Genomic DNA, 25349 nt, shown 5'->3' with positions numbered 1-25349 from the left:
GCTTCCACGTTATACCGCACTAGCCTTACTCTATTACGATTATTACTGATGACCACTTCTTTTCCAGCCATTCTCATTTGCATGTTGACACCTAAACAAGTAGATCGATGTCCAGATTGACCCACCACAAATTGAAACAAAAACAAAAACAAAGGGGGGCTTCCTAAAAGGGTAATTCAAATTGTCATGTAAGCCCTGGATTTCCGTTCAGGGTGATCAATTTAAGACCTATAAAATTACGCGTAACCTAATATTTTTCTCAGGTCAATTGAGGGCTTCTCTTTTCTTTTTTATTGCTTTTTTTCCTTTTTGCGCCTGGCGATGAGGAAGGAGTAGCTAGCAGTTCAAGCTTTAAAGGATATACTTGCAATCGAAAAAAATATGAAGAATTGCACATGTGGACGCATTGTTCTCTTTTCTTTGCAATGAAATAAACGGAGCCATTGTCATATACCGATCAATTTCAAGACAATAAATAGTAATCTACTATATCCTTCCTGCTACACCCTTTTTGGATTTGGCAAAGCTCAATTGGATAGGTAATACATCAGATTAATTTATACAAAATAAAAAAAAATATAAAAAAAAAAAGAATACAAAAGAATATACTATGGACAATCAAACTACACAAAGACTCAACGACCTTTCGTTAGAGCCCGCTCCTTCGCACGATGAAGTGGATGGGTCGGGACTGGTAATGGACATCGATCAAAGAAAACTTGATGAAGTACAGGCTAGTGCCGTAATGGATGACGAGTCTCCCTCCTTGGAGCAGCAGAATTCGAACGAAAGTTTGGTTGCTGACTCTCGGAATGCTAATTTTTCGTACCACGAGAACCAGCAGTTACTGGAGAATGGCACTAAACAGTGGGCCCTCGATGAGCATGATTCTCACTCTGCCATCTTGGAACAACCGTCGCATTCGACGAACTGTAGCTCTTCCAATATAGCAGCGATGAATCATGGCCATGATTCCACATGCCATGCATCACAAGGTACTGGAGGTAAGCCGAGGACCTTGTCTGCTAGTGCTCAGCACATCTTGCCGGAAACGCTAAAGTCGGTTGCTGGCACTCCAACAGTGAATAAGCAAACGTATAACTCGGCTTCGTACAAAATGGGAATGCTGACTGATGACGCCTCGCAGCAGTTTCTTGATGATCCCTCTTCGGAACTAATTGACTTGTATTCCAAAGTGGCACAGTGTAGAGAGTTGAGAGCCAAGTACCAGACACTATCTGTGCAAAACGACCACCAAAACCCGAAAAACAAGCCTGGCTGGGTAGTCTACCCACCGCCACCCAAGCCGTCATATAATTCAGACACCAAGACCGTGGTTCCCGTGACAAATAAGCCCGATGCGGAAGTTTTTGATTTCTCTCAGTGTGAGATCCAGGGCGAAGATCCAGACTGGGACTTTACTATTAATACTGATGACTCGTACGTAGTTCATAAGACAGGTAATACGGAGGAGTTGATTGCTCAAATCCCCACCCTGCGTGACTACTATTTAGATTTGGAAAAAATGATCTCCATCTCATCTGACGGACCTGCTAAATCTTTTGCTTATAGAAGACTACAATACTTGGAGGCACGCTGGAATCTATACTACCTTTTGAACGAGTATCAGGAAACTAGCGTCTCCAAAAGAAACCCACACAGGGATTTTTATAATGTTAGAAAAGTGGACACTCACGTTCACCATTCTGCCTGCATGAATCAAAAGCATTTATTACGTTTTATCAAACACAAATTGAGGCATTCTAAAGATGAAAAAGTTATCTTCAGGGATGAAAAACTCCTAACTTTAGACGAAGTGTTCCGTTCTTTGCATTTGACTGGTTATGACTTATCCATCGACACTTTGGATATGCATGCACATAAGGATACATTCCATAGATTTGATAAGTTCAACTTGAAGTATAATCCGATCGGTGAATCGCGTCTAAGAGAAATTTTTTTGAAAACAAACAACTACATTAAGGGTACGTACTTGGCTGACATCACTAAACAAGTCATATTTGATTTAGAGAACTCTAAATACCAAAACTGCGAATATAGAATTTCCGTTTATGGTAGGTCTCTTGATGAATGGGATAAATTAGCTAGTTGGGTCATCGACAATAAAGTCATTTCTCATAATGTTCGTTGGTTAATTCAGATTCCAAGATTATACGACATCTATAAAAAAACGGGCATCGTGCAAAACTTCCAAGATATTTGTAAGAATTTGTTTCAACCGTTATTTGAAGTAACCAAAAATCCTCAATCTCATCCGAAATTACACGTTTTCTTAGAAAGAGTAATTGGGTTTGATTCTGTGGATGATGAATCTAAAGTCGACCGTCGTTTTCATAGGAAATACCCCAAGCCATCGCTTTGGGAAGCTCCGCAAAATCCTCCTTATTCCTACTATCTATATTATCTGTATTCGAATGTTGCGTCTTTGAATCAATGGAGAGCTAAAAGAGGATTCAACACCTTGGTTTTAAGACCGCATTGTGGTGAAGCCGGTGATCCTGAACATTTGGTCTCGGCATATCTATTGGCTCATGGTATATCACATGGTATCTTACTAAGGAAAGTTCCATTTGTTCAATACTTGTACTATTTAGATCAGGTTGGTATTGCGATGTCACCACTATCCAATAATGCATTGTTTTTGACCTATGACAAAAACCCATTCCCAAGATACTTCAAGAGAGGATTGAACGTATCTTTATCCACTGATGATCCGTTGCAATTTTCTTACACCAGAGAACCGCTGATCGAAGAGTATTCAGTTGCAGCACAGATATATAAACTGTCTAATGTGGATATGTGTGAGTTGGCAAGAAATTCCGTGCTGCAAAGTGGATGGGAAGCACAAATCAAAAGACATTGGATAGGCAAAGACTTTGACAATAGTGGCGTTGAAGGCAACGATGTTGTTAGAACAAATGTTCCTGATATCAGAATCAACTATCGATACGATACACTATCAACCGAACTGGAATTGGTCAACCATTTTGCCAATTTTATGAAAACCATTGAAGAAAGGTAATGGGTTACACAGGTGTATATAAAAAATGTTCAAGGGTTTGACACATTTGTGTTCACGAAGACTAAATTACATTAAATCTAGAATAATAGAATCTTTTTTTAGTAAGTTTATCGTCAGATATCTCAAATTTATAAACCTCTTAGTTGAATGGCGTTTACCAGGGCCCTTGAGAGACCTTTGACGTCTTCAGGCTTGAAGTCGTCGCCCAATTTATAAATCTATAAATGAAAATGGAAGCAAAGGTGGAAAAAAGAGTTAGTATAGTGTACTAGTTGTATAGCTATGCCACGTGATTGTGGCTTTTGAACATACTTTTCTGATGAGCAGTTCATCATAAAATTTTGATAGATTTTCATCATTGAATTCAATCTCTACTCCAGTTACTACGGAGGATAACTCCGCGGCCAACCGTTCCCTGTCCAGATCATCGTCGCCAGCATGAAACTTCAGGCAGATTAACTGTGAAGAGTCGTCTTTGATTCCGAATATTTGAAAGGCATAGCTAATATTGGAAGTGGGTGAAAGACACAGTACGCACTCAGAATTCAAATTTCTTGTTCTCATCTTATTATAATTCACTTCTATCAAAGTCTTGTAAACTGCAGAATATATTTGCTCCTCCGAACAGATTAATCTGGGGTCAATAAATGCGAAGGATGTAGATAACTCGGCCATTCTAGAGCGTATTTCGTCAGCATTCCGAACTTGCTCAAAGAAAGCTATCGAGATTTTGGTATCTGGAAACTGTGGTATGGTAAATACTGTCATGTTGAATGCACTATGGCGATCTGCAAGGTTGGTTCAGCAATGCAGGTAAATTTATTGCCCGATAAGATGCTCGATGCGTATTTTGGTTTGTATTATTGAAATTTTCGCGCAAGGATCGAATACGAAATATGAAATCTATCGATAATAATCAACAGAATAGTACATATATTAATTATAATACGAGCAATTAGTTGCATTTTGGCTAGTTTTGGTGAGAACAAACTATGGACGAGAATAAGTTAATTGACCAACTATTGGGTAAAGAATACGAGCCACAAGATGATCCGGACGAGGTAAAGAACGAAGATGTGTCGTTATATGGATTGTTGGATGAGGTGGCAAATGGTAGGAGACTAATGAACTGTTTGTTCCATTCATCTATGCAAGAAGGAAAAAAGGTAGGCACCGATAAGCTTGCTAGGAAATGTCGACAAATACTAAGGGTTTGGACCGATGAGGAGAAAACTATAACCATGAATTCAGGTGTTTTACAACTGGATGGCCCAGTTTTATTTTCCTGGAGTCATAATTCAGCACCCATTTCTACACAAAAGACTGCAAATGCAGCCCTACCCAAGGATTCTATGCACAAAGAAAACGACAAGGCTAATGTCACCACTACGAGACAATTATTTGATATAGCTTCTGCAGAGATCGATAAATGTATAGCACCGAACAGCAAGAGTTGGATGGGAGGGAAATGTTTTGGAGAAAATGAGCCAAGCGGCACTGAGAGCAATAAACATTCTTCTGCATGGGCTAACTCGGATTTTAAAGTAGACCCTCTACAGAAATTCATTGTCAAAGAATTGCCAAAGACAAAGAAGAAACCTGACGACGATCAAGCAAAGAAAACCAAATCAAAAAGAAAGAGCTTTTTTGGATTTTGGAGTCATTCTGGTACCAAATCAAGTTCGAAGAAGAAATCCGAGAAGTCCATGGAGGCCAAGGCGGAAATCCATGAAGAGGCAGAAAATACTAGCCGGCCGCCGAAAGAAGATAATACTTTAAACGACGGGAATACTACACAATCAAACCAAGAGAGCACAAATAACCAGCAGGTCAAACCCACAGAAAGCGAACCTCCAGCTGTCGACGACGGATGTCGTGATTATGATGAGTTCGGCGGATTCGAACAAGCGTCTCTGCACGCCAGTGATCTTCTTTCCAGTGAGCCCAGCATTGCTAGCATCCACTCACTGAAGCTGGGCTCATTTGTCCCATTGCAACCAAAGAAGAAAACTTAATATACGTTCTGTATATCACAATGCCTATTAGGGTCATCCACGACGAGACGCCAAAAATAAAGCGCAAAATAATTCACACCCATTTTTTTGTCGAGGAAGAGAAGAGATGGCATTGGAACTGTAAATATAAGGGATATTGACATCTTCAAAAGCTGGCGTGCCGTTTCAACATCTTTAAACTACTCTCTGCTTGAGTGCGCGTGTAATTGCATTTTGTTGTTACCTCGATCTGTTGAAGTAACCTCAACGAGCACTTATAGCTTCAATTCTCGTATCACATCTGCTATGGATAGGACTCTCTTTTTTACATTTCTGCTTGGGTGGTATTTTTGTTCAATAGCGCTCTCCATATATAACAGATGGATGTTCGATCCGAAGGATGGATTGGGTGTTGGATATCCCGTGTTAGTGACGACGTTCCATCAGGCTACATTATGGTTAGTGTCGAGCATATATATCAAGCTCAGGCATAGACCAGTGAAGAATGCTCTGAGACGAAATAATGCTTTCAATTGGAGTTTTTTCCTGAAATTTCTAGTTCCTACAGCAATCGCTTCTGCAGGTGATATTGGGCTCAGCAACGTTTCGTTACAATATGTTCCCCTAACAGTTTATACCATTATAAAATCTTCCAGCATTGCTTTTGTCCTTTTATTCGGTTGTGCCTTCAAATTGGAGAAGTTTCATTGGAAACTGGCCCTTTTAGTAATAATCATGTTTGGTGGTGTATCATTAATGGTTTTCAAACCAAGTGACTCCAACAGTACCGAAAATGATCGGGCCCTGGTTATTTTTGGAAGCGTCCTCGTCTTAGCAAGCAGTTGCCTTTCTGGATTGAGATGGGTCTATACGCAGTTGGTGCTAAGAAATAATCCGATTCAGACTAATGTAGCCGCAGTGGATGATTCCGATGGTAATACTTTCGCGGGAACTCCAGATAGTGCAGATGATGAAACTGTTGTCAACCCTGCCAATAACAGGATGCGAGAAAATTTCAGAGGGTCCAGGCCTCATCCAATTCATACAATTCATCAGTTGGCTCCCATTATGGGCGGTACCCTACTATTCACTTCACTAGTCCTGGAAAAACCGTTCCCTGGTGTATTCAAATCTAGTTTATTTAGATTCAACGTCGGCCATGGTAGTAATGATACAGAGACAAATATTTTATCGATCGCAAAAGGCCTGCTGTTGTTGATATTACCTGGCTTTGCAGTCTTCTTGTTGACAATCTGTGAGTTCAGCATTTTAGAGCAAACACCCGTGTTGACAGTATCTATTGCTGGTATTGTAAAGGAAGTTTTGACAGTTATATTTGGTATGATTGTCCTTTCTGAAAGATTAAGCGGGTTTTACAATTGGTTAGGTATGCTCATTATCATGGCGGATGTCTGCTATTATAATTACTTTAGGTATAAGCAAGACTCGTCACAGAAGTACCAGTCGGTTTCAACTCAAGATGCTAGTAAAGAGTTAATGGGATTTCAAACCTATGGGCAGTTAGGGAGCAAAAAAAGTGCATCATACTCTATTATTGTTGATTCAACAAATCAAGAGTATGAGCTCGATATTATTGCCCAAAACGCTAGTCGTTCATCACAGCAGGTCTGATAAGATAAGATAGAGAGATAGAGAGTTAGAGAGAACGAGGGAAAAGTTTAAAGATAAGTATAACTTAAAAGTCCTTTGGAAGGAAAACATAAGGCACCTGCCGACAGATACATGGCATATACTTTAAAAAAACTTCATTAGATAGACTATTTACGAATTTTCTTCTGCGCACTTTTCAATCGTTATGTACCTTTGTTGGTGTAGGGAGAGTGTATTATTTTGCTGTTATGAACTTGCGTTGGGACAAACCTCAAATGTTGCCTATTTTTATTACTAATATGATAGGTTGAAGTTATTATCGTTATTTCCAGGGCATTATCATATATATACGGTGTTCAAAGGATGACGTCAACCATGGGACAAATTCAATTGCCATCGAAATCAGTACAAGCATTGATGGTGTACTAGGATATATGAATGGCAACGTATAAAAGAAAGGAAGAAATAAGTATAAGATTATGTTGAATTGTTAATTCGCGCTTTCGCGAATTCCCAAATGCAGGGAAAGAACTTCTGGTATATTCTATATACATAATATTATTAGTCGTATCAAAAATGGAATCCCAACAATTGTCACAGAATTATTCTGGTCAATATACTTGAAGCATTTGTTGTTGGTCTTCACTTGGTCAGCATGAATACCTTCTCTTCGATATTTGTGTTGTATTACGGGCTCCAGTAGTACCAGGGCGATTTAGCAATCCTGTTGATGTCAGGAAATTGATTCATTAAACTAGTTGTGAATGTAAAGTCACGGGATGTCATATATTCCACATCTGATATATAAGCTCTAAGTCATACTTGAAGAATGGAAACGCAGAATTTCCGATCTAACCAATTGTTCAGCTATTTACACGTTCAGATAGTACATCTAAGCAATCCTATGGTTTGCTTAACATACTCATTCTTGTATGTTTCTGTTGGAACAATAATCAACTATCCATCAATTACTAGTACAGCTGATTAATACATTCAATCACGTAGCTAGAAGATTATCATATACGGTGTTAAGAAGATGACAAAAATTATTAGACCAGTGAAATAAGATTCAGGACAGTCATCAAATTTAGTGGAAGCTGAAGTGCAAGGATTGATAATGCAATAGGATCAATGAATAAAGACGTATAAAATGAAGAAAGAAATAAGAATAAGATTATGTAAAAGTGTTGATTCCCTTTCGTGGATTCCTAAATCCATGAGGAGAACTTCTAGTATATCCTATATACATAATATTATTAACCTTATCAAAAATGGAATCCCAACAAATGTCACAAGATTTTAATGGTCAATAGTTTCATAGATGTTTTCCATTACCTTTGTTATATGATATTACTAGTTTTACTGCTTTTGGCGATGTTGGGGACATAGAAATTTCACAAATTAATAAGGGCGTGTGGTCTAGTGGTATGATTCTCGCTTTGGGCAAGTTTCTGGTTTAACAGAATAACGAAGCATGCGAGAGGCCCTGGGTTCAATTCCCAGCTCGCCCCTTTTTTTAGAAAAAACTTCTTACAATCAACTACTTTTAACTGAAATGACCAAGTAGTAGTTATTTATCGAAAAGATGACGATGGGGATGGTTGAAGAGCTCACACTTAAGCAATACACTTTAATGTTGTGATAATAAGCGTGTGTATGATGGAAATGCTGATCCGGGTAATACATTTGACTTTTCATTCACTCCACACTTACATGGTGAACATAATGAAATGGTGCGAGTAAAAGAACGTCGAGTTCATCAAGCAACATTTAAGCCTATGTCACTGTTCTCCTCACTTAGATTCTGATGAAATAAGAGCCCATTACATGTACATAACCTGAAATGAAAACGTTAGTTGAAGAGATTGATAAAAGGACGTATAATCCCAACGCATATTTCACATCGCTAGACCCTCAAGCACGTCGATATACCTCTAAAAAAATCCATAAACATGGGACGACATCTACCTCTAGACCCGTGAAGCGCATAAACTATTCGTTGGCGGATTTAGAGGCCAAGTTGTATACCTCCAGGCCAGACGGTGATGGTAGTATTATCAGCGGACAGAATGATCGAAATAGTAAGAATTCGAATTCATTTGAAGATAGGTACACACAACAGGAAATTCTTCAGTCGGACAGGAGATTCATGGAATTGAATACAGAGAATTTGTCAGATTTGCCTAATGTACCGACTTTATTGAGTGATCTCACTGGCGTACCACGAGATCGAATCGAGTCGACCACGAAACCAATCTCCCAGACTTCAGATGGTCTCTCTGCATTGATGGGAGGCGCTCCTTTTGGGAAAGAGCAGTCCAAGTATGGCCATGGCTGGGTACTGAAGCCAGAGACTCTAAGGGAGGTTCAGTTATCCTATAAATCTACAAAGCTGCCGAAGCCAAAGAGAAAAAACACAAACCGTATTGTTGCACTGAAGAAGGTTTTAAGTTCCAAAAGAAATTTACATTCATTTTTAGATTCGGCTTTGCTGAACTTGATGGATAAGAATGTCATTTATCACAACGTTTACAACAAGAGATATTTCAAAGTTTTACCTCTAATTACAACGTGCTCTATTTGTGGCGGCTACGACAGCATTTCAAGTTGTGTTAATTGCGGCAGTAAGATTTGTTCTGTGAATTGTTTCAAATTACATAATGAAACCAGGTGCAGGAATAGATAGTTATGATCGATATGTATTTGTAAGCCTGTCGTCTTGTTTGCTCCCTATACGTATATGTATGTATATATTTACAAGTTGGTGAAGGAGGAAAAAAGTAAGCGGAGTTCATAACTTTGCTTTTAGTTTTTTCTCATTCTCCAAAGCCTCATAAATTTCATCGGCAGCTTGAGACAAATAATAGTGTAATCTGTTGACACTGAGTCCGCTCTTGGCCGGTTTGTTCACGATGTTAATGTGCAACCAGTTGTTATTTAACATATATGCCAGCCCAAACCCATTATCATTGACTTGAGACCAACCATAACCATCAAAATACTCAGAAGATAGCTGAGATGTGGATATCAACCAAGTAGAAGAGTAATTGAATAGAGGATCTTTGAAAAGTGGCGGAACTTGATCACTGTCAGGTTTCATCATATTTTTAAGACCAAAAAAATGACGGTCAACACCATGACCATTGGCGGCATTTTTCAGATAATTAGAATGTTCCTTAGCGGAATGTTTCAGAGCTTGAATCTTTTCAGCAATGGAAATCTCCCCGTTCTGCCATTTAGAAACAAACTCTAAAGAGGCGGTGGATACAGACCTGCCGGTTTCGGTACGACCTTTAAAATACTTTCTTGTAGATGCAGCCTCGTAAGTGGGTAGTGGACGCTTGAAATATTTGAACACAGCCAATTGCATAACTTGTTGAATAAACGCGTCAGGTGACATACCATGGCTTTTTATAAAAGTCTTGCCAAATTTGTTGTAGTGCCAGACGCGTAAATCGTGCTCGTTCATTGTTTCCTTAAATTGCGATTGAGCAGATTCAATGAATTTATTGATCTTTGGGGTGATGATAAAGGGCAGTTCCATAGGTTTTAAGGCTGCTTTGGATGATGGTGTAAATACTTTTCTCACGAACTCATCCGCACTTAGTTTGTTTAACTGCTGACAGACGAAGTTATTCAAGAATAAAGTCGGCGTTCCATCCATTTTTGAATGCTCAGCCAAGAAACCCGATGAACCATTACCAGTGACTACGAATTGCAAGTACTTATCGTAGAATCTGTTGATACCATCACCATGCCAGCAGTTCCTTGACTTTTCCTCTAAAGTCACAGGGGATTGATCAAGATCCAAGCAGAGCATGAACGAAGACTTATGGATTGCTTCTAATGAGTCTTGAGAAGTAGGATTTTTCGTAAGCTCCATGTGAACCTCACGCCATTGATCACGGGGTAAAGAGGTTAGAGAACCAATACCGCCTAATTTGCACTCGTACTGTGACCCTTGGAAAACAACGGAATACAGTTGCTTCCAAATTTCATTTTCAGAAAGCGGTTTGTTATTATCATCATGAGTAATCAGTTTGTAAAATTTACCCTTATAAGCAATAGTCATGAAGTTATTTTCATAAACCGAATAAAAAATGCTCGTGTCTTGATTATCCTCTGGCTTACCGGGCAACCTCGAAGAGTTGAACATCAAAGAGAAGCTATTCATGCAGAATGGCGAGTTTTTAATAATTTCTGCAGGTAAAGATTCATCCTTAATAGCTTCAATAAACTTAATCACGGTCGATATAATTGCGGTGGCTTTGATTAATGGGTCGTTACCAATCTTGGATAGATGACTTGGTAGCGGTTTATGAGAGTAAAAATAAGAGACATAGGGAACAATAGGATCGTTATATTGTAAATACGATTGGTCGTCCCAAAATTTCGACATCCAGTTTCTTTTATCGCGGGCATACTCTTTCAACTGGTTTTGTAAAACAGGCCCCATATGTTCCGAGAAGTCCTTACATAACAGCCGCTGTCTTTCTAATGTTTCCACATCATTGCAAAACGGACGGATGGTTTGCAAGTACTTATTAAGCGTAGAATCCAACTCAGGCACGGGCAATGCTGGTAAATCTTGCTGTTTAGCAAAAGTATTGCCCTGAAATGTTGGCCTCTTACTTTGATAAAATTCATTCGGCTTTTCTGCCCAATAGTGTTCCCCGTTATTAGTCTCCATGGGAAACTGAGTCTTTTGGGTAGAATAATTGACAATGGCTGAATGCATTGCTCTTCTTGACGTCACGGGAAAATGCTTGAAGTTTTGCAGAGCTACTGAATGACAGATCCTCATGAGTGCTTTGCTTAGGGGTATATTTATAAGCCAATAAATGAATCTGAAGAAAGAACACTTTACACGCCGGCGTTTAGCTGTTTTTATATGCGAAAATGGGGAGGAGATTACACTGCTTTAATTTGTTATATACTGTTTATCGAACACCAGGAGTGGATGACTTCGAAAGAAAATAGTCATTCGTTTGTATTTAATCCCCAATTTCTAAACCACAGGCGGGGATAAGCAGTCATTCGCCCTTTCGCCCGGCGGCAGGCTGAGGCTCTCGGCGGCTAAAAAATGCTGTCAGAGCGCTAGATGATCCAAACCCAGCGGCAAAAGGAAAGCGAATCATAACATAGTGGCAATGAGAAAACAAAGATAAAAGTACGGAAGTTCAGCTTTGATTAGTGTTTCTGATTGTGTAGTGTAATCATATCGTAGGGACGGTCTGCCTTACGAGAAAAACGAATAATATATTTGCGCCCACATATTGGGTGCTCTCTTCAATGGCCTCATTCATGCAGAAGATTAACCTATCTTGAAAAAGAATAAAGAATGCGGATAGACCATCTTTCTCAGGGACAATTTGACGTTGATATCAAACCTATCTCAGTGCTGCCCTGTTTCTCCCATGACTGCTTTTGCCTTTTAGAAAGCGCAAGTAAGACTAGTTCTCATATTACTAAATAAGGCCTGTCTATTGGCGCTGGTGCTAATGCATGTTACCCGTATATATTTTGTACTGTTACCCGAGTTGAAAAAAAAAAAAAAAAAAAAAAAGAAATGGATCATTATAAACATCTCATCTCATCTCATTTGAGGTAAAGTTGAAGCTTTACGGGACTAAAAAAATAAAAACCGTCATCAATTGTGTTTTCGAAGTTATATACTTGTCTATTTCAATTAGGATATACTTTTTTGGGAAACTAAGAGATAAGAAGCAGACAAGAGTTGGTATACAATCCTAATATGATGCATGAACCATGTTTGAAGTCCCTATAACTTTGACCAATAAGAAGTTTGCTCAAAGGAGAAAGTTGAAATATCAATACATAAACCATCTCTCGAGAAGGTTTGATAAAGTCGCCAAGACAACTAATACTACAGATAGCTTGCCCACGCCCGAAAATTCCGCAGTGGAAAATAATGACGATGATTATGATTATGACGAAGACGAAGAACAGATTGACGAAGCTGATGTTTATAGGAGGTCAATACTACAGCAAACAAAAAGAAGAAGAGAAAGACACTGGAAAAGTGTTGTTGGTGAGCTCTACTCTAGTACGGAAACTGAATCTGACTCTCAACAGGAGGAAATTCAGGAGAATGATGGGCGTGAAACAGGTCGAAAGAACGGCGATACTGATGAGGAAAGAAAATTCTGGAAAAAACACGAAAAACCTGAGAGGAGTTTTGAGATTTGGCAAACAGCGTCTTTACAAAATAAAGGCCCCATTAATAGGCGGAAAATGACATATCATAAATTTCAAAAAATTCAAAAAAATTCTCTTAGGAAAGTGCAAATTCCTCTTTTACATTGCACAAAGGAAAATAGACTTTATTTTCGATCATTGTCCAAGGGCTTGGAACCGCTGCAAACTCCGACATCTACTATCAGAAACTATCAGACAAGACATATAATAACATTAACCAACCTTTTGCATATAAATGTATCAAGACATAACTGGTCTCTTGCATATAGAATCTTTGCCACATTAATAAGAATTCCAGAGGTACAAATGAAGTCTATTTGGGGTTTCGGCGTGAAGATATTAGACAATTTGCCGGATTCATCATCTAGTCTTGACTTCTTACAGTGGATGTGTCAAATATACTCATCGAAGGCAAGATTCGTCCAGAATATCAATCACCGATCTATTGTTCCCCCGTTTCAAACTGGTTCTAGAACACATACCGCAAAGTTTGCCACTACCTACCTATGGGCGTCCCTAATTAATTGTCAGAAATCCATAGAACCATCAACCATCAATGATAAACATTACGATATGGAAAATGATAGACTGCAAGAATTGATAGATAAAATATCAGAATGGGTGTTGACCCCTCCATTTATGGAAGATGCCGAAGTTTGGTTCATTTATGCATCTTGTCATTTATTAAAGGCCGATATTTTATCGAGGCAATTTGTCAATGATGGCACAAAGGGCGACTTAATTGGACTGGACAGGGACATAAAGATCAACCAAGTAATAAAGCATATACATTATGTGAAGGTTTTTCTACAAACTTGCTTAGATAAAGGTGGGTTCACCATCCCCAACAGGTTGATTGAAATTCAATTGAAGAACTTTGAATTAAGATTATACGGGGAAACACAAGATGTTCAGGAAAGGGAAATAGTTGACGGCTACGATGAGACTGACATCAGTTCAGTTGAGAATTCGTTTGGAGACGTGTATGAAACAAATGCAGAATTTCTAGATACGCAACTTATGGATTTATCACCGGAGGACAACGAAATGGCCGAAAATCATCATAGTGATGAAGAGTCAAGTGAGTGAACCTACTTGGCAGACTGGTTGAGTTCTTTCAAGTCAAACAATTCCCAAAGTCATTCTACATTTTCAGGTGAGAATAAAAAGCACATGTATATAAAAGTACATACATTATATTTGATAGAATAGTATTTTTGCATAGTAATTTCATAATAATAAGAAAGACAGAACGCCGCATATCAGTAGTTGACATTGTTGTCAGACTTCGAAAAAAATGTTGACTGCTAACCGGTTGAATCTGGTGACAATTTTTGAGATTCCATTTGTCTTACAGCAACATCATTAGGTATATGTAAGCTCTCCTTGTGTAAGTGAGAATCCAAGAAGACAAAAAAACTATTTCACATAACATTATTGCCAATTTTGCCTTTTTCTCATCTGACCTATTACCTTATCAATCCTTGCGCTTCAGCTTCCACTAATCTCGATGACCGCCTGAATCTTATTCTTCTGATTCTAATCGCCGTCATCTTTCAAACACCGTATATAATAATATTCTGGTAACACGATAAAAAAAGTTTTAATTTGTGGTTCTAGTCGATGGATAGTTGACTCCTGTTCCAACATCAATAGTTCTGAAGAACTTCCAAACATCAAAATTCTAACTTAAACGGCCATAAAACCCAATGTAACCCTGGAGTTTTCAACATTCTCTGTAAGCAAAAAGTCTAACCACTATGTAGCATCATATATATATATAAAATGGAAATCCTATTTGACATGGGATATAGATTAGCGACCAAATATTTTTACTTGAAATGAGTTTTGGCACAATCATATTGCCAGTTCCTATTTTATCGAATGGAAACTGTAACAAGTAAGCGCAAGTGGTTTAGTGGTAAAATCCAACGTTGCCATCGTTGGGCCCCCGGTTCGATTCCGGGCTTGCGCATTTTTTTTCAATTATAGTTAAATTTTTTAATAAATTAATGTTTAGAAATTGCTAGTGGTGTTTGGCCTTTAATTTGCTAATTGATTTGACTGATACAACTTCTAATTGGTTACAAAAAGTAAACAATTTTGCTAATGCTTTTTGTTTTCTATGATCATCTTATTATACCAAGTAAATATAATGAAAAGAGAAAAATAAATGCGATTTACTTAATACAAGGCTGCTACATAGGTAGAGTCATATATAGCTATGTAGCTATTGAAAGAGTCCTAAAAGGTCTATCTATAATTTCCTCTCCTCAAGAAATTCCTCAGTATACAGGTCATTAATCTTAATCTGGTTAATTTTTTCCAGGTTCCTAAAACTTGGCAAAATAATGGGCTTTTGAATTAAATTTCTTGAGTTGCATTCAATTATACTATTCGATATCTGTGGTCTTTCTGTCATTATCCCGATATGACCAGCCTCCTTCCACTCCGTTCTTTTATGCCATTCTGCATTTGCCTTTATATCCACGGTTGGTTCGTATTGTGGATTCGAAATTTTCAACTCTGGATATAAAATAGGATCAAAAGTGTTTGAATCTATAGTAAAGGCTTCATACGTAACGATGTTTGAATGCGTTAAATAAAAAGTCTTGTAGTCCGTCAAAATATCATTCATTATTGTAGTTGGTAAACAAATTTCCACGCCAAGCTCTTTAATGAATTTATTCAGCTTAGTAAAGTTCACATTACTCTTCTCGAATTTGTAGTAAGTTAGCCAAAACGGCACAGAATTCTTTATAATAGAGTGTTTTTGGTAAAGGTTGAAATACTTTCTAGTTTGCATGTTATTTTTGAGTACAAGCCATGTGGTCTTTATCAGATCTACCACTACTATACTCAAGTTTTTGTCATTTATTAAAGTCTGCAAATGTACCTCGGGGTCAATTTGATTGTTTATGTAATTAGTGATCGACATCTCTAACATCTTGGTAAATGAAGTTTGTTTCTCGAGAATTTCTTTTGAGGGTTGCTCCAAGGAGTTCTTGAAATAATGTCTTTTCCACATACAAAGGTATTCCGTCATAAGTGAAATATCATTAGGCCAGAGCTTCAAAAAATGTGATATTGTTTCATTGAATAACTTGTTGAATAACACATTATTTAAACGGTACTTTCTTTTCAAGAATCTAAGAAAATCATATCTTAGAGTTTTAAAATCGAGAGGTAAAAACGTGTCGGCTCTTTTATAGATATCCACTATCATTTCGTCAGATACATCTGCCTTATTTAGCCAGTTAATGTACATTATCCATACTTTTTCATGATAAAGATAAGGAATCAAGCATCTGTCAAAGACTGACATTACAAACTTTTTATCTAGGGACTTGGAAGGATCTGTTGCAAAATTCAAATACTGAAGCCAATATTCCAAATCATCATTCAAAACTTGACCCAAATTAAAAAACGGTTGTTTGATTTTTGATTCAAACTGCCAAATTTCATTTACAATTGTTTGCGTTCTTCTTAGGACTGTATCAATATCTCTTGTTGATTTCAAGTTCCTTTCATTTAAAAACTTCTTATATGATGTGAAAAATCTCGCATACTGATGTAAAGGAATTTCAATAATGTACTCGTATATTCTTTGAATATTCTCCCAATTTTCTTGCCCAACTTCAAATTCTATAAACTTATCCCAAAATGTATGCGATAGAAATTGCTCACCAATAAGACTTTTGGCGATTTGGAAATTGTTTCTAATAAAATCCCTTTCGTTAGGGTTATTCACACACAACACATTCAAATAATCGCACCACAACTCTAGAGAAGTTGGGAACCATTTGACGGAAGTAGCAAGAATATCAATTGATTTCTTGAGACCAAACAACTGGTATTCAATAGTGGCAAACCTCTTCCAAAATCCGAACAATAAAGGATACTTACGCAGTATTTGCCAAAGAATAGTTTCCAAAGCCACTTTGATTGAATCGTTTGGATCGCCATATTTCACTACTGTTTGTTCTATAGTATCCACCATTTGGGTCAATGAGGAAATATCTGACCATTCCATACCATGATATGCCTGCACCAATGCTGTATTATCTTGAAGGAATAGGGAGTCCAGACCCAGAAGGGCATCAGCCCTAGGATCGATTTCTTCTATTGTGAACTTTGGTTCTGACATATCGAGGAGAGAAACTATTATTCAATAGTAGTAAGGGCACTAAAAGGTGTGCCAAACAAGAAATGGGCTGTGAGAGGTGCGCTTTTACTTCAAAATGTTGAAGTCTTATCTGGTAAATCTTGTTTGAGTTTGAAACTTATATTCAAGTTTGCATTGAAATTGTTTTAAAATGTAGCCGCGGCGACGTAAAATACAAAAAAAAGTAAATTAGTTTATCGTAATGAAGGCTAATGTTCTGAAACATCAGAAAGAGCATTTCTGCATATATAATGTTGCCATGCTCACCTACACAAAATGGAATTTAGTAACCAAAAATATACAAATTAAAAGTCAAAGTGAGTATCTTTTCAATTCTACAGGACCAAAGGATAAAAAAAGATGATCATAAAACGCTAAAAATGGGACTAACTTCAGATAAATTAAAGTTCCGAGATATCGATATGGATCTTATTCCTGCAGCAAAATGGACAACGAAATTACAGTATTTTTTATACACTTGGTGCCAGTCAGCATTACACGTGGCAATGTTTTCATCTGATATATATACATGTATCAAGTTGCTGGCATTTAATACATGGTCAAACAATATCATCCAACCATTCCTAGAATTCCGCATTTCTAAATGGTTATTCAGTGGGTGCATTTTTTGCTCTTCGCTGATATTGGTTATTGAGTTGATAATTGGGTTGGGTGTGTATCGAAGGAAAGAGATTACATCAAACTATATGAATGGCGTTAGTAGATCAATAAATTGTCTGTTCAATTTCAAAAAATATCAAATTTTCGAGTTGATAGTATTGACTGATGAAAAGAAATTCAGCAAATGGTTATTTTTTTCATATTTTGAAATTAGTGGATGCTTGAAGCTAGTGTTCGGTGATTCCCCAAGACAAATAATCAATGGGTTAACGTTATGGTCAGTTTTACTGACAGTTTCAAATGGGGCCGGTAGCAATGCCAACGGTACACAAAATTTGAGTAATTTAGATAATTTGAGTGGCATAATAAGCAAGATAAAACATATTGCCAAGACAAATTATGAAGAAAGTGTGATTTTGTCTTTCATGTTATTTTCATTTATCATATGGGTGATTTTGATAAGTAAATTGATTCTGAGCATAATAATATTTCTCATTTTTGTACATCCAAAGTTCTTGCCCAATGAAAGAAAGGCGGAAGGCTACGGGTTGAAACTGAAGAAGTACGTATCTAACGCCATTGATGAAAATTTAAGTAAGACAATTCACGAATTGGGTATATTGAGAGATGATGAGGAAGAAAAAACGTTATATGGGAACGAGGAACCGCAAAAAGTTGCTGATTATGATGGCCTTGATTATAGTGATGCATGTACAATACCAAGTTATTACTGTTACTCGGATGGAGAAGCGTTCGAAAGAGTATATACGCCCATAAAAGCATACTTTCCACATAAGTACAAGCATAAGTGTATGTGAATAAAGGCCTTACTCTCCTCCTTTTACTTGAAAAATGCGAAGAGTATATTAATTTTCATTTATTTTATATATTGTATGAAATATTTATAATGATAATGATAATAATAAACCAATAATGGTTATAAACAATAAAAACAAAACGAACACACTACGAAGACAGTAAAGTTGTGGAGAAAAGAAAAAAAAGGAAAGAGGAGGAGTAACAAAACCAACAACGAAAGTAAAGAGGATAGTACAGAAATACTAGGAGTGAAAAAAAAGATACTCTCTAGTAGTAGTGGTTAGCATTTGTAATGGTTGAAAAAAAAGGTCCGAATGAAGGGATTTGAATGTAGGATTATTTAGATTTTTTTGAATCATTCTTTTTTATACCCGAAATGGCATCCTTTTTTGATGCATTCTCTTTTTCATCACTGATTTCCCTTCTGAGCTTAACCAACGTGGCTAGTTTTTCGTCAGGTTCATAAATACCAAACCTCCTAAACCTCCTAATTTCAGCATTCATCTGCCCAATATCGCCGTCATACTCTTCTAAGATTTTTTTCAAGTTGTTTTCCAACTCCACGAAGTATTCTTCACTCAGGATGAATTTGCCTTCGGTTTTAATGACCGTGAAAGTAGAAGCAGTGAATCTATTTTCCAAGGGACTTTGGAAACCCTCGCCAGCCTCCAGTTGGATACCTGGAGCGGCGGCTTTCCTGATGGCACCGGCTCTATAGGCAGCAACTGCACCGCCCATCTTATCGATGACATAGTTATAGTAGTTAGTCTGATAGTCGTCATAGGTGGCCCTCTTAGCACCTATCCAGCCTAAAGAGCGCAAAATTGTCTTCAGGTCAGTAGCACTATTACTGCCCGCAGATTTACCATTGTTAGTCTTTGCGGAGGGAGAAGTCATGTCTCTCAAAGTCCATAACTTGTAAGGGTTGAAACTGATAGGGTTGGCAATACCCAATTTGAGGAATAAAGTAATCACGGCAATTTTAAAAATGTGCATGACAAAGAAAAGCCATTGAGCTACAAGGCTGGAATAGTTTGCCTGGATCTCTTGTTCCAATTTGGCAGCAATGTCGGGCAAATCCATACGTTTGGCCACGGGAATCAATAATTTAGACAATTGATTAGTCAAACAGATCCCCGGAGTGGGGGAAACGGCGTCCGGCAAATCAGTGTACAACCAGGCGAGCATGATGGTGACATATACCCATATGTTTTTCTTGGACAGCTTCCACTTGGGGACAACCAGCTGGCCAGGCCACAATTGGTCGATAAGCGGCTTGGAGTCATTCAATTCCCCAAGATTTTCTTCGTTATCAGCATCATAATGGAACATCAAACAACCACCTTCGGACAGATATCCAGGATGAATAGACTTGTAGAACTTGGAAGGCTCCTTCTCATGGAAAATCGATGGTCTCAACACCATTAAGTCCGCCAAACCCGTCTTGGAGGGGAAAATTTTCCTAATCTTGTTGTTGATGGTGTCTTCATTTGACACCTGGAACGCATAGTCGTGCTCGACGTCTGCGTTAAGTCTAACGTAAATTTCCATGCTTACAATTGCTCTATATCAAAACACAATCCACCGACCTATGCTGCCCCTCCTCACAGGGGGAAACAATAGCACCATCAGCTACTTTTTTCTCTCTTTTTTATAATATTTTCCACATTAAATGTGGGGAGGTGGCAAAATGGCAATAGTAAGATTGTCGCCCCACACGGCGGAGATCTGTTAGCTATATGGGCAAGTTAGGATAACGATGACCTGTAATGGTTCAAGGCGCAAGCACGAAGAAGAGCAGGCAGTGCGCACGGAAGAACCATGATTTCTAGAGATAATGAGTTGTACTTGTACCATCTGACGTTGCAGAAACAGTCGAACTTCGTGCACTCCTGCATTGGTCAATTCGTGGATGTGGACGCAGGGTCCAAGCGTGGGCAGTCGCAGTTGTGTGTGGCTACTGAGACGCATTTGGAACTTTACGATACCGCAGAAGGAGAACTGAAACTTCTTGCCAAGTTCCAGAATCTATTCACAACGATAACTTCGATGAGGTCATTGGACTTGCCGCATGCTGGGTCCAGAGCAAAACCCTCCAACTGGCCCACTTTCCTGGTGTTGACTTCTGATTCTGGTAATCTAACGATTGTGCAGATCACTAGACATGCGGATGTATTTAAATTGAAGACTTTGGTGAACCAACCGTTGACTAGGACCACCCTTCGGAGGGTGTCTCCCATATCTTACATGGAAATTGACCCTGATGGGCGTTGTATAATTGTTTCGTCTGTAGAACAGAATAAGTTGTGTTTCCTTGTTGATTTTGCACGAGAGCTAAGGATCTCATCGCCCCTGGAGATCATCAGGCCCCACATGGTGACGTTGGATATGACCGTTTGCGATGTAAATTTTAATAATCCATGTTTTATTACTTTGGAAATGGACAATGAGGCCAGTCAACTTTCAGTGCGTTTGATATTCTATGTCCTTGAATTGGGTTTGAATCATATCATCAAAAAGGCAGATTATTCCGTTAACCCATCGGCTAACTTCATCCTGAGCTTACCGGATTTGTCACGGTACAATATAACAACTTCTCTGAACGATAACAATTACAACACCGACGACGATTCCCTGTTCAATCCTTTTGTCGTCATTGGCTTTGAAAACCACATACTGATTAAGGATATGAACGGATTTTTCAGCTTGAAAGTGGAAATACCTCAAAGGGCCACTAAAAATAACCGCCAGGGAGGCGTAACAATCATTTCAGGCATAGTACAAAGGCTGAAGAATGAATTTTTCGTCCTCTTACAATCCAATCATGGTGACCTTTTCAAGTTGACTGTAATCCCGGACACTACTGATAGAAATAGACCTTTAGTTCAATTGTCCTATTTCGATACAATCCAGAACTCACATCAATTACACATTTTTAAAAGTGGTTACCTTTTTGCACTATCCGAATTGAACAACAACTGCCTTTTTCAGTTCGAAAAATTGGGTCTGGAGAATGATCCTTCCAAGGTTTTATCCTCAAAAAATCCTAATGAATCACTGGTTTTCGAACCATCCGCCAACTTACAGAATCTAAGTATTTTATCGCAACAGTTAAATTTGAATCCGTCGATCAAATCTCAAATTTTGAACGATACGCCTTTATCTATTGTAACTAAACATTTTACGAACAGTAAGACGATAACTTTAACAAATGCTGTGAAGTATTCCAATTTGATATCTACCAATTTACCACCCAATGCAACTAAATTATGGCTAATAGCCAATCCTGCAGCAACTGGCGAAAACAATACCCTTTTGTTTATAGCTTTTCCTAAAAAGACTATGATATTACAAATCGACAATGAGTCTATGGAAGAGCTGACCCCTGATGAAGTTTCACGTTCAACTTTCAAGCTTTTTCAAGATACGACAATTCATACCTGTCTGATGGGTTCACATTCTGTTATCCAGGTATGCACTGCAGAATTAAGGCATATTGTGTCGAGTGGTAAATCTAAGTTTTCTAATAAGCTAACCTGGGTGCCCCCAGCGGGTATTCGTATCGTGTGTGCCACATCTTCGAAGACTCAACTGATAATATCATTATCAAATTACGAATTAGTTTATTTCAAGATAGATGTGTCTTCGGATTCATTGATTGAACTGACTACTCACCCAGAACTGGACACGATGCCTTCCAAACTTGCCATCGTGCAGGATACGCAGCATACTGATTTATTAGCCATTGCTGATAACGAAGGTATGATCAAAATAATGTCTCTTAGAGACCAAAAGGAAGATTTTTTGACAATACTAAGTTTACAATCGATCAATGAAAAAATCTCCGACATGATCATGGTTAGAGATCTTACGACAAGGTTACTAAATCTGCATGTTGGTTTAGCAAATGGTGTCTACATGAGATTCCACATACAAGATGTGGATGGATCATTTACTGGCATCAAAAAGCGATTTATTGGGTTGAAACCCGTTGTGCTGTCATATTTGAATAAGGTATCCATGTCACTAAATGAAGAGGAAGCGGAAGAAAAAGAGGAAGATGACGATGATATTGAAAATAAATGGATTTCATGCGTAGTTTGTCATTCTTCTTCCACGTGGGTAAGCTACACCTGGAATAATATGTGGTTTATCCGACCATTGAAAGATCAGGACATGCTATGTTGCTCGAAATTTGTTAATGCTGACGTAGAAATAAACGGTGTCTGCTCTATCTCGAATTCAGGTCACTTGAATATTGGTCAAATTTCCGATTTTCCAACGCTGGATAATTGGTTTCACGTGGATGAATCAAGTATCGAGATGCAGGAAAATGGAAATGGAAATGAAGTCAATAAAGAAAATGAAGAAGAAGAAGATGATGAAGAAGAAGAAGAAGAAGAGGAAGTATTACAAATATCCTCATTTCGACCACGTAGTATCCTATCATTTCCCGGTAAGCCGAAACATTTCCTCTTTGTCGAAAATCACACTGACAAATTACAATGTCGTGTATCATTAAAAGCTAATGGCGCATACTTGAAGTGCCACAATTCAGATTGTTTATTCAAAATAATCGAGAACGTGCACTGTATCTCTGCAACTATAATGGATTTCACGAAGCAGATTGACCATCTCGTAATATGCAGTGAAGATAAAAGGCTGCTCACATTTCGAATACTAGTCAGTAAAGACAAATCATTTTTCGATATTGAGTTATTACATGAGACAGAAATTATTTCACCAATACATTCGATGTTGAAGTTTAAGAATTTTTTATTAGCGGCCATAGATTCTACAATTGTTCTTTATGGCCTTGGGAAAAAGCAGTTATTGAGAAAATCCGTGACGCAAACTCCGGCGTCAATAACCAAAATTGTATCCATGGATCAGTGGAATTATGAAAGGTTGGCTGTTGGGGATATACACGAATCTGTCACGCTATTTATTTGGGACTCCGCAGGGAATGTTTTTATTCCATTGGTAGATGATTCAGTAAAACGCCATGTCACAACTTTGAAATTTTTAGATGAGGCAACAATCATAGGTGCTGACAAGTTCGGAAATGCCTGGACTTTGAGATGCCCACTAGAGTGCGAGAATATCATATCAAATCATGACCCCAGCGAATTATCAGATGGCACCATTAACTATCCATTGCATCTAATCATTTTACAGCAAAAATTACCCAACACCTATGATTGCAAGTTCAAATTTCAGTTATTGAACCACTTCTTCGTTAATGATATCATCACAGATATTCATATCCTGGACAGCATTTCAAGTTCTGATAGACCTGGTTGTATCTATATCGGTCTGCAAGGCACTATTGGTTGTTTCATCCCCTTATTATCCAAGGGGAACGTCCTGACAATGACAAAGATCGAAAATATAATGGCAGATGCGGATGATATATTTTATTTAGAGTACGAATTAAGGAGAAAAAGTAACAATACAAGTAAAGAAGATGACGAAGAGGGATCTGCTGGTGTCGTGTTACATGGACGGCGGGACATGATTAATGGAACAATATGCGAAGGGTCCTATTCCATTGTGGGAAGAGATCATCAGAGCTATAGAAGTTATTATGTTCCCGTACGCAAAGTTATTGATGGTGATCTATGTGAAAACTTCTTGAGACTTTCGGTAAATGAACAAGAATTTTTGGCCAAAGATCTGAAAAACACTCAAGTCGACGATATAATTCAAAGGATAAATGAGGTTAGAACAAACTATCTATAATGAGTCAAAAGGAATAAATGCGAAGCCCAAAAATCATGCATTTGGATTGAGTAAAAGCGTATGTACAGGTATATATATATATATATATATATAGAGTTAAATATAAAGAATATAGAATTTTACGTCATCTTTTCCTTTGTTTTTGAGTAGCAAGACAATCTTAGTTCATTGATATACCACCTCTGTACATTTCATCGATGATTTTTCCATTTTCCAAGTTCTCACATAAAAGTTTCAAGTTATGTGGGTAGACTTTACCGAACCATAGCGAGTCCAGTTTGTTTAGCGCATTTTCTGCTTTGAATAATTTATAGAAAATGACATTTCCGGCAAAAACATGGCCACCGACGTGAGAAATTAGGCCTAAATTATTATCAGTCAGCAGTTTTTCATCTTGAAAGGCTGCAATAATATCGGGCCCCATTTCACCACATTTGGCATCTCTTTTATAATGTCCGCAAACCAAACTCCAATCCCTGAGAAAGATGTCACCCTGAAACTTTGTTAAATTCTTGTGGTGAACTTGCTGAGTTTCTTGGGGAACTTTAGCCTTGCCAATTAAGTAATCTTGGAAGGACAATCTTGGTGCTTGGACAACTCCTTCATCCAGGAAGGAAGCAAATTCTTCGAGGTCGGTTTCCCTAATTTTATAGAGCTTCATGTCAGGGATAACAAAAAAAAACAACCACTTATCTCCCTCCTTTGGCCTCGGAACGAATTCGTTTTGTAGATGTACTGCATTTATCAGTATTCCTGGAGAATTACGCAAATAGGAGCGTAATTTGCCGATTGCATTGTACGGGCGATTTAAATTGGTATCCAGATTATGATTCCATGCTATTTTCCATGGCTGAGCAAGCTTATCACCAGGTGATACGAGTAGAACATGTTTGTTATAGTTGGGCGTTCTATGAGGGAGCTTGATTTGAGGATCTAAAGGATCCGTTGTCGATGGCAGCCTTGCATTTATACTCTGGCAATAGCAGGTAGTTTGAGCATCTTGAATAGCGGAATGAAGTTCTGGCAAGTTAACATGCACAAAACTGCGATGGAAAAATGCCCGTTGTCGCAACGTTCTTACCGTTGTACGCAACATTAGTTTTACAGCCCTGCTGCTGGGTTCTTCTCTCCCTTT

General features: G+C 38.1%; 12 protein-coding genes and 2 non-coding genes across 14 annotated transcripts; 9 read left to right on the top strand and 5 right to left on the bottom strand.

Annotated features, from left to right (window-relative positions):
• Positions 1-610: 610 nt before the first annotated feature.
• AMD1 (AMP deaminase) lies at positions 611-3043 on the top strand (the record flags this gene model as incomplete). The annotated part of the gene is made up of 1 exon (XM_056230195.1): positions 611-3043. The coding sequence occupies one exon, from the start codon at positions 611-613 to the stop codon at positions 3041-3043; it is 2433 nt and encodes an 810-aa protein (XP_056084138.1).
• A 255-nt stretch (positions 3044-3298) lies between these two features.
• CGI121 (Cgi121p) lies at positions 3299-3811 on the bottom strand (the record flags this gene model as incomplete). The annotated part of the gene is made up of 1 exon (XM_056230194.1): positions 3299-3811. One exon carries the CDS (start codon positions 3809-3811, stop codon positions 3299-3301), a length of 513 nt encoding a protein of 170 aa, XP_056084137.1.
• Positions 3812-4035: 224 nt separating this feature from the next.
• Positions 4036-5058, top strand: LFT1 (Lft1p; the record flags this gene model as incomplete). Its single annotated transcript, XM_056230193.1, has 1 exon — positions 4036-5058. One exon carries the CDS (start codon positions 4036-4038, stop codon positions 5056-5058), a length of 1023 nt encoding a protein of 340 aa, XP_056084136.1.
• Positions 5059-5343: 285 nt separating this feature from the next.
• YMD8 (Ymd8p) lies at positions 5344-6669 on the top strand (the record flags this gene model as incomplete). Its single annotated transcript, XM_056230191.1, has 1 exon — positions 5344-6669. One exon carries the CDS (start codon positions 5344-5346, stop codon positions 6667-6669), a length of 1326 nt encoding a protein of 441 aa, XP_056084135.1.
• Positions 6670-8056: 1387 nt separating this feature from the next.
• Skdi_13.trna4P lies at positions 8057-8159 on the top strand. Its single transcript has 2 exons — positions 8057-8092; positions 8124-8159. It is a non-coding gene; the product is annotated as a tRNA-Pro (tRNA).
• Positions 8160-8491: 332 nt separating this feature from the next.
• On the top strand, positions 8492-9334 carry VPS71 (Vps71p; the record flags this gene model as incomplete). The annotated part of the gene is made up of 1 exon (XM_056230190.1): positions 8492-9334. The coding sequence occupies one exon, from the start codon at positions 8492-8494 to the stop codon at positions 9332-9334; it is 843 nt and encodes a 280-aa protein (XP_056084134.1).
• Positions 9335-9439: 105 nt separating this feature from the next.
• On the bottom strand, positions 9440-11452 carry CAT2 (carnitine O-acetyltransferase CAT2; the record flags this gene model as incomplete). The annotated part of the gene is made up of 1 exon (XM_056230189.1): positions 9440-11452. One exon carries the CDS (start codon positions 11450-11452, stop codon positions 9440-9442), a length of 2013 nt encoding a protein of 670 aa, XP_056084133.1.
• A 965-nt stretch (positions 11453-12417) lies between these two features.
• On the top strand, positions 12418-13956 carry RRN11 (Rrn11p; the record flags this gene model as incomplete). Its single annotated transcript, XM_056230188.1, has 1 exon — positions 12418-13956. One exon carries the CDS (start codon positions 12418-12420, stop codon positions 13954-13956), a length of 1539 nt encoding a protein of 512 aa, XP_056084132.1.
• An 815-nt stretch (positions 13957-14771) lies between these two features.
• Skdi_13.trna3G lies at positions 14772-14842 on the top strand. The gene has a single exon. It is a non-coding gene; the product is annotated as a tRNA-Gly (tRNA).
• Positions 14843-15124: 282 nt separating this feature from the next.
• On the bottom strand, positions 15125-17014 carry PRP39 (Prp39p; the record flags this gene model as incomplete). The annotated part of the gene is made up of 1 exon (XM_056230187.1): positions 15125-17014. One exon carries the CDS (start codon positions 17012-17014, stop codon positions 15125-15127), a length of 1890 nt encoding a protein of 629 aa, XP_056084131.1.
• A 398-nt stretch (positions 17015-17412) lies between these two features.
• Positions 17413-18471, top strand: PRM6 (pheromone-regulated K(+) transporter PRM6; the record flags this gene model as incomplete). Its single annotated transcript, XM_056230186.1, has 1 exon — positions 17413-18471. The coding sequence occupies one exon, from the start codon at positions 17413-17415 to the stop codon at positions 18469-18471; it is 1059 nt and encodes a 352-aa protein (XP_056084130.1).
• Positions 18472-18808: 337 nt separating this feature from the next.
• GSF2 (Gsf2p) lies at positions 18809-20023 on the bottom strand (the record flags this gene model as incomplete). The annotated part of the gene is made up of 1 exon (XM_056230185.1): positions 18809-20023. One exon carries the CDS (start codon positions 20021-20023, stop codon positions 18809-18811), a length of 1215 nt encoding a protein of 404 aa, XP_056084129.1.
• Positions 20024-20293: 270 nt separating this feature from the next.
• Positions 20294-24214, top strand: RSE1 (U2 snRNP complex subunit RSE1; the record flags this gene model as incomplete). Its single annotated transcript, XM_056230184.1, has 1 exon — positions 20294-24214. The coding sequence occupies one exon, from the start codon at positions 20294-20296 to the stop codon at positions 24212-24214; it is 3921 nt and encodes a 1306-aa protein (XP_056084128.1).
• A 160-nt stretch (positions 24215-24374) lies between these two features.
• AIM32 (Aim32p) lies at positions 24375-25310 on the bottom strand (the record flags this gene model as incomplete). The annotated part of the gene is made up of 1 exon (XM_056230183.1): positions 24375-25310. The coding sequence occupies one exon, from the start codon at positions 25308-25310 to the stop codon at positions 24375-24377; it is 936 nt and encodes a 311-aa protein (XP_056084127.1).
• Positions 25311-25349: the final 39 nt, after the last annotated feature.

Source organism: Saccharomyces kudriavzevii, assembly GCF_947243775.1.
Source record: "Saccharomyces kudriavzevii IFO 1802 strain IFO1802 genome assembly, chromosome: 13".
In the NCBI taxonomy this organism is placed as follows: domain Eukaryota; kingdom Fungi; phylum Ascomycota; class Saccharomycetes; order Saccharomycetales; family Saccharomycetaceae; genus Saccharomyces; species Saccharomyces kudriavzevii.
Note: the sequence above shows the minus strand (reverse complement) of the source record. Positions and strands in the feature narration are given on the sequence as shown.